Source organism: Miscanthus floridulus, chromosome 5, assembly GCF_019320115.1.
Source record: "Miscanthus floridulus cultivar M001 chromosome 5, ASM1932011v1, whole genome shotgun sequence".
Classification (NCBI taxonomy): domain Eukaryota; kingdom Viridiplantae; phylum Streptophyta; class Magnoliopsida; order Poales; family Poaceae; genus Miscanthus; species Miscanthus floridulus.
This window is the reverse complement of record NC_089584.1, coordinates 133,950,454-133,958,517: the sequence shown is the minus strand read 5'-3', so window position 1 is coordinate 133,958,517 and position 8,064 is coordinate 133,950,454. Positions and strand designations below refer to the sequence as shown.

The 8,064-nt window shown below is 45.9% G+C and overlaps 1 protein-coding gene across 2 annotated transcripts; it reads left to right on the top strand.

The window, feature by feature from the left end:
* The first annotated feature begins 374 nt into the window (after positions 1-374).
* On the top strand, positions 375-7,034 carry LOC136450858 (uncharacterized). Of its 2 annotated transcripts, none has more exons than XM_066451501.1 (5): positions 375-1,021; positions 3,655-4,113; positions 4,252-4,629; positions 4,723-4,790; positions 4,859-6,592. In XM_066451501.1, the coding sequence occupies exons 1-5, from the start codon at positions 611-613 to the stop codon at positions 4,899-4,901; spliced, it is 1,359 nt and encodes a 452-aa protein (XP_066307598.1). In that variant the 5' UTR covers positions 375-610; the 3' UTR covers positions 4,902-6,592. The 2 variants fall into 2 exon arrangements, with proteins under 2 accessions (XP_066307598.1, XP_066307597.1); XM_066451500.1 differs by lacking the exon at positions 4,859-6,592 and adding an exon at positions 6,601-7,034 and having other exon boundaries at positions 376-1,021.
* Positions 7,035-8,064: the final 1,030 nt, after the last annotated feature.

Sequence of the window (8,064 nt, the reverse complement as noted above, 5' to 3'; positions counted from 1 at the left end):
TAATCGATTTTTCCGTCTGGCTGCTCCTGAAGCGGCACACTTTAAACTGTCTAGAAAAAGACCGACATGTTCCACCTTAAATTACTGATAAACTTTTTCTCCTTATCAATTATAAGTTAAATTAACTGACACACCTCAAGAGTAATTCGTAGAATTAATTAACCCTGCGTTGAAGGCAAACAAATCTCCTGACTCATCCTAAGATACTTTCGACTTGGTCTGTGTCGACATTTTCGTGCCGACACCACCACTTCCTCATCTGTCATCGTCGATCCAGTCCATGCACCGGGTGCAGGGCCGGAACCAGGGCGGCGAAACAACGACGCACCGGGCCGTCTCGTCTAAGCGATTTGGTTTCTCGTGGACCACGACTCACGCTGGCCCCGTAGACCACTCGTGCGCCAATTCCTCTTCCCCCTCCCCCTCCTGCTCCCCGACAAGGCAGCAACAACCTGATTACCTGACTCATGGCGGGACGGATGACATCCCCAAAACCCTAACCCCGCGCCACTCGCCGTCACTGCCGCACCCGCGTGGGTCGGCCCAGCGGCCTCAACCGGAGCCGAAGCGCCATTGATGAGCCTCGAGCCTGCCGTCACCGCAGCCAGCGATGCACAAGCTCCTCCCACGCGCCGCCTCCTTCCTCGACGCCGCGGCCCCCCTGCTGCTCTCCTCCCCACGCATGCCCACGCTGCGCCTGGCTGGTAGCCCGTTCGTACCCACGTGCCCTGGCGCGAACCCTGGCCAAATCCGCGCGCCGCCGTGGCTGCGCTGTGACCCTGGGAGGAGGCGGGGACTCTGCTCCGCCGAGGCGGCCAGGCGCGGGGGCGATACGGAGGAAAGGGAGAAGGGTGGCGGGGGTCGCGGTGCGCCGGAGAGGAAGCAGAGAGGTCGGAGTGATGCGCTGATGGGAAGTGGGGAACTGCTTGCCATTCCCGGAGTCGGGCCGCGGAACCAGAGGAAGCTCGTGGACAAGGGATTCGATGACGTGGCGCAGCTCAAGCAGCTCTACAGGGATAAGGTGCGCGTTGAGCTATTCCTGTGTTTTGTTTCATGGAATACGGATTATGTTAATTTACTATCGGGCCCTGTTTGGATCCATGGAATTGAATTCATTTTAACAATCATAATTTAAACACAAATTAATTAAGCTAATATGGTTGTATATGAATTATATTTGTATATTATTGTTGGCTATATTAGAGAGATACTTATGTGGTGCATTTCTACCATAGGGGAGTGAGTTGAAGAGCGTGTTACAAGTTACAAAGTAGAAACATAGGATGATAATCTATAGAATCAATTTCCATCTTCCACCCTATGAATTTGAGATAGGCTTATATGTGAACTTTGGAAAGTGGTGAAATGTCAAATTCCAAGCCAAATAGCCTAATTTATTAACAGTGCCGGTCTAGGATTTTGAGGGCCCTCTGGCCAACTTGTCACGACAGCCCCTCTCGACAAATGTTTCTTAGGTAACATTTTAAAATTCTAACACCTGACCTAAATTACAAGAAAAACATAACTATATGAATACAAAGTACTAGACAAAAATTGGGAAAAAAAACCTAAGGCCCAGACAATTTGGATATGAACTTATTCAGAACCAAGATTCACAAATCACAAAAGGGCAGAAGGCAATAACCAAGATCAGATGTCGTCGTCTTCGTCGAGCCCTGCTTCAGCTGCCTGGTCGCCGTCGTTGTCTGGAACGCCGTCGTCTGGCTTCTGGAAGACTAGAACTCGAGCATCGGTGTCTCGGTGATCTGCGTTGGTGATCGCGTGGTGAACTGGTGATCGGCACTGCGTCTCTCGCAGTCTCCCGTCTCGCCAGAAGTCCGGAAGTCGCGACTCGCGATCGCTATGCCCTTGTTTAGTTCCAAAATTTTTTCCCAAAAAGTGCTACAGTACCCATCACATCGAATCTTGCGATACGTGCATGGAACATTAAATGTAGACGAAAAAAAAAACTAATTGCACAATTTGGTTGAAAATTGTGAGATGAACGTTTTGAGTCTAATTAGTCCATGATTGAACACTAATTGTCAAATAAAAACGACAGTGCTACAATAACCCAAATTCTAAAATTCAGCCAACTAAACACACGCTATGTGCGCGTGTGCGAGTGTTGGCGGCTCGGCTCCTTGCCTCTCGGAAAGAAAGAGGCTGACGACTCCTTTTGCTGATGGACCGCTGCATCTTCTCATTGATCTTAAATCCTAATGGACTATAGCTAAAGGGTATGGAGTATTATATACTTAGGCTTGGGCCCCCATCCCGCGAGGGCCCTCGGTCGTCGCACCTCCTGCCCACCCCTTAGGGCCGGCACTGTTTATTAAGTAAATTTGAATTCCTCCAAATGAAAGGATCCAAACGGCCCCCCACTTTTTTTTAAAGGACTCAAAGGGGTCGTGAGTTCTTATACTCTTATATGGTTTGCAGGAGTTTACATCACGCCCTGATTATATCTCTCAATTTACTCTTAGCTTCAAAGCCAACCTTCAACACCGTGAGCAATCACGGGATAAACTGATTTTATGTGGTTCACACTATATTTTGCGAGGCCGTCCCCATCTATGTTGCACCAATACGGGATACTGATACGCCGATACCGATACGGCGATACGGTGATACGGCATTTTCCAAAAACAAGGATACGCCGATACGGCAAGTATATAAATATACCAAAAAATTTCAGAATACAACTCAAAACAATTTTCACTCTAGCAGAACAATCAACATTAAAAATTTGCACTCTATTACTGCATTTCCTCCATCAGGGCCATTGCTCTCGATCTTATTAACATGCCTCCAGAGAGGATATTTAGGATCACAGATCTCATTCACTTCAGGAACACTATCACATCACTTGCTACATTGACACTACTAGGTTCAGAGACATGCAACGGAGAACTTCCACTACCACTTGCCATCCCTAAACAACAACAATAAAAGAAATCTAGAGTTTGAAAGTTGGAATGCAGATCATCAACAACTGACCGGGGGAGATGTAGAAGTTGTATGAATCGCTGACCTGAGGCGGCAACCTGCGGCCTGCGGGCGTCGGCGGTGGCAGGAGCGGGCGATGGTGGCCACCTGCCTGTCTCTTCTCGCTGGATGGTTGTCTTGTTGAATGTGTGACTATAGGGTTTGAGGGTTGTGTAAGTGGACCACCAAACTGGGCTGCTGAGATGATGGACTTGAATTTGAGGGGTTATGGGCTGCGAACTATCGGACAAGTATCTGTCATGTTTTTTTTTATAACTATATTGTCATGGTTTAAATGCTGTTGTTTTTTCTTCCAACCAGTTGTTCCCATGTTTAGTATATGAGATAAACTAGAATATTGTAATTTCTTGTGTTCTTATTTTTTCTGTCAAAAGCATTACAGATTGATATGTTAGAATTGTACTTTCTCATTGGTGCAACTTTCTAAATCTCACTAATTCTAATGGTGAAATTCGTATGAGAAACAGCAAGAACAAATTACTTTTGTGGTTCACTTTGTTGTCTATCTTTTGCTCTTGGTTTATTTTGCCAAACCTGCTGTGCGACTATTCTGGATCCTATTTACTGAATGTCTGAATGATGTTCATTTAATATAAGGTCAATGTAATTCGTGCTAAGTGCTAAGATTTTGTGAGTATTTTGCAGTTCTTTGGCAAGTCTAATGAGAAGATGGTTGAATTCTTGCAAAATTCAGTTGGCATCATTCACAAGAGCCATGCTGAGAGTATAACTTTGTTCATTAAAGAGAGTGTTGATGAAGAGCTGAAAGGCACCGATACATCTAAGCTTCCTAAAAATAGGAGGCTGACCTTTTGTGTAGAAGGGAATATCAGTGTTGGGAAAACTACCTTCCTTCAAAGAATAGCCAATGAAACTATTGAACTACGTGACCTTGTAGAAATTGTACCTGAACCTATTGCTAAGTGGCAGGATGTGGGCCCTGAACACTTCAATATACTTGATGCTTTCTATGCGGAGCCACAGAGGTATGCATACACCTTCCAGAATTATGTATTTGTGACAAGGGTCATGCAAGAGAAGGAATCTTCGTGTGGAATAAAACCTCTTCGGCTGATGGAAAGAAGTGTTTTCAGTGATCGAATGGTAGGTTTACCTTTGTTGTAAAAACTACCTTGATGATGGATTAAATGCTTTGATGTAATTTGAATTTCACCTTTTGGTCTATTTGTTTTGTCAATTTCTGTTCCTTTTTTAAAGAATGGTTTCTGTTGATATTTTCAGGTTTTTGTTCGTGCTGTGCATGAAGCAAACTGGATGAATGAGATGGAGATCAGCATTTATGACTCTTGGTTTGACCCAGTTGTATCATCACTCCCAGGTCTTATCCCTGATGGTTTTATTTATCTGAGAGCTAGCCCTGATACCTGCCACAAAAGAATGATGGTGCGAAAAAGATCAGAGGAGGGTGGTGTTACTCTAGATTACCTTCGAGGTTTGCATGAGAAACATGAGAGCTGGTTACTTCCATCCAAGGGAGGAGGTTCTGGTGTGTTGTCCGTCAGTCAGCTTCCAGTTCATATGGAAGGCTCCCTGCCTGCGGATATACGAGATAGGGTATTCTACTTGGAAGGAGATCACATGCATTCAAGTATCCAGAAGGTAACATTCTCCAATCTTTTCCATGTTTTTATAATGATCTAGTAAGGAATTATTTGGTCACATGGGTGAGGCACTGAGGCTCTTTCTTGACAGGTTCCTGCTCTTATCCTGGACTGCGAACATGACATTGACTTTAACAAGGACATTGAAGCCAAACGGCAGTAAGTTCTATACTTCATAAGTGCTAATATTCTATTCATTTTCCATTAGTGTTAATCAATTGTTATAGCTGGAAGTTGACTATGGCATCCACAGTGTCCTTCAAAAGCTAAGGTAAAGCAATAAATGCAGCACTGTTCCTAGGCAATAAGCATTGTAGAACTGCACCGTAAGGGGAAAAAGCTTATAGCTCGAGCATAAGGAATACAAAATAATTTCTTTCTTCTCTCACTCTCGCCCTGAAGGGCGGGCCTGGTGCAAGCGGTAGAGTCTTACCGCCTGTGACCGGAAGGTCCCGGGTTCGAGTCGCAGTCTCCTCGCATTGCACAGGCGAGGGTAAGGCTTGCCACTGACACCCTTTCCCAGACCCCGCACAGAGCGGGAGCTCTCTGCACTGGGTACGCCCTTTTTTTCTCACTCTCGCCCTATCTCTAGTATGGGCAGTTGGTTCTGGCGGCTTGGCGCCACCACCAGGAGCTCACCAGATCGGATCCCATGCGCCACTGCAAGCTCAAGGGAGGGCTCTGGACGAGAACTCGATTTGGTCAGATGGGACAGAGGAGCTGTGGAAAGGTTTGCCAACAGCAGATCGGGGAGGACCTCCTCTGCCAGATGCGTGATCACCACAAGCTCCTCATGCTTCCGAACTTGGCTTCCGACCTTCAGGCAATCTGGCTCCACGAGGCCTGGGCACAGGCATGATAAGCAGAGCAGGAACTAGGGCGAGGCTGTGAAGATCAATGGCTCTGACTCGATAGCCAATGGCTCCGATTCCAGCTAAGAATAGCCGTGTGCACACTGCACTGCTGTGGAGAGAGGATTGGGAACGAGCCATGGAGGGAAACGAGCTTGGCCAACAGACGGAAGGGATGGAAGGGACGACGGGGTGCAGATGGGGTTGATTGGAGAATTGTGGGATTTTTAGTTATAGCATGGGACCCGCTTAAGACCCAGTTGAACCATATACATTATGTCAGATGCAATAACTATTGCCTATTTATCTGGGCTCCACCTTAAACTGCAGTCAGGCTATAGACATTGACCTTGCCCTAAGGCATTTGAATTGGCAACTTTTAAACTGTCCTTTTGTAGCTAGTGGTTTACTAAGCAATTGTAAAATAATGAACTCTGTGTAAATACATGGTATAAAATTGAAAGTATTGTATTTTGAATTGAACTATCTGGTACAAATAGTGTGGACTAGCTGTGATTTGCTAGCACAGTGGTTTAACAGTGGGTTCAATGTGTAAATTATAAGCTCATCGTTTTTTTGGATATCTTTGGGGTTAGGTTTGGCTTTAATGTTTCCACGAGAAAATTTTTGTAATACATTCAACAAGTTTTTATGTGACGTTATAAATGTAGCTTATTTTGTGGCTCCTGTTCCTTGACCATCTTACGTGGCCTAATTTGCAACTTGCAAGTTCTAGCTTCTTGGCATCCTGACTGCAAAAGTTTTACTAACAACTAATTGATTGAAGGCTAGGCGTGCCTGTGTGGTTTCTTTTCTTGACCATGAATAAATGAACATATACTGATTCTGACTCACTTCATAAACAATCTGGAAGTCTTTGAAATGCTGTTGTACATATAGTTGCTCCATTTATTAATTTGAGCTGTTTTTCAAGACCAAGTCATGCGTGCAATGAATCCGTGTTTGCGTGTGATTTCTCTTGCAGTTATTATTGTGATGACAAACTTTTCTTTGGCTTGATTTTTTTTCCATATCAAAACTTGATGCATCTTTATCTGAACACTCCATGTGCTTTTAAAATCCTGCACTCAAGTAATTTTTTTATATTTTCCTCGAAGATATGCTCGGCAAGTTGCGGAGTTCTTTGAATTTGTGAAGAAAAAGAAGGAATTTCGTACAGCAGAGATGACTGATGGCGATAACAAGAGTATGAACAAACAGATTGTGCTGCCGCGCAGAGGTGGTTTGTGGGTGCCTGGAAGCAGCCCATTACCAGAATCAGGTCTAAAGTCGTTTGATTTCAGGAGAACAATGTCTTCCTTCCTCTCAACTTAAGGGGGCTATGCGCTATCAATTTCTGCCCACAACCTGAATTGGTGCGGTTTAGCAATGTATGTCGATTGCAAAATATATAGACCTCTAACTGTCGACCCTGTAAATGTGTAAAGATTATATAGAAATTTAGGCTTTTAGATAGTGTTGGCGTACAATGTATTATACTAGTGGTATCCAACTCTGTTGCCTGTAATTGTTGATCGAGCTGTTTTCTGTTTGCCTGTAAATGTTTATCGAGCTGCTTTAGGGACAGTACTTGGTAAATTTGGGGTGGCATCAGAGGCGCAGAACTTTTTTGTTTTACCGTGGTCTTTTGTAACAACCCAGGGTTTCCAATAACCTAAAAATCTGAACTTAAAAATTTTTCTAACAAAACTCATACATGGTGAGTGTGTATATTAGGAAACCACCCTGCTACACAAGTATATTCCAAGCTAGCATGTTTGAGCATTTGCATATTAAACAACTTGTGAGTTGCTTCTTCGTGATTTTATGTGACGAAATAAAATCAAGAACAGCTTTTAAATAACTTCTTGTGTGTGTTGTCAACCCTTGCCTTGGACCCTAACACCCAGTTGACCCCTAGTGTACCCCATACGGGTGTGTACATGCTTGGCAACATATGTACACACACATAGGAGCCCTAGATGTAGTGTGAAAATAGAAAAGGAATCGGAAAAGGGGAGGGAATATACACACATAGGAGCCCTAGATGTAGTGTGAAAATAGAAAAGGAATCGGAAAAGGGGAGGGAAATAGAGAGAGCAAAGCGGCCCAGTCGCAGCAGGCAGATCAGCCCTGTTGGCCCACGCAGCCCAGCACCCACGCCCGCTCCCACGCGCACCGCCAGCTTGCCCAGCTCTGCCCACGACCGCGCTTGTGCTCGCACAGATGCGCGGCCCAGCAACGGCCCGCACCAACGCCCGCGTTGCCCCTTGCCTGAGCCGTTGACCGGTGGATCCCGCCTGTCATCCCCTTCCAGCCCTCCCTTCTCTGCTTTTCGCCGCGCTCAAAACTAGCGTGAAGCTGAGAACGGCAAAGGCCATCACGGTCGTTCCTGTCCACTACCGCCTCACGCACGCCCTGGATGGCCACCACGTCGGTGATCCGCGCCACCACCTGCCCCAGCGGGCGCCCGCCTGCCCGCTAATGCGAGCGCCATGGCCCGCGCCCCTCTGCCACCACCGTACCCGCCTTGACCGGCGCCGTTCGAAAACGGGAGCGCCAAGGCAGCCATACTCGCCCCC

What these genes read in the sequence shown, in the direction of transcription:
- LOC136450858 (XM_066451500.1), top strand. Translation starts at nt 611, where the DNA reads ATGCACAAGCTCCTCCCACGCGCCGCCTCCTTCCTCGACGCCGCGGCC. An exon ending in AGCAGCTCTACAGGGATAAG is followed by an intron (nt 1,022 to 3,654) that starts GTGCGCGTTGAG and finishes AGTATTTTGCAG; the next exon opens with TTCTTTGGCAAGTCTAATGA. An exon ending in TGCATTCAAGTATCCAGAAG is followed by an intron (nt 4,630 to 4,722) that starts GTAACATTCTCC and finishes CTTTCTTGACAG; the next exon opens with GTTCCTGCTCTTATCCTGGA.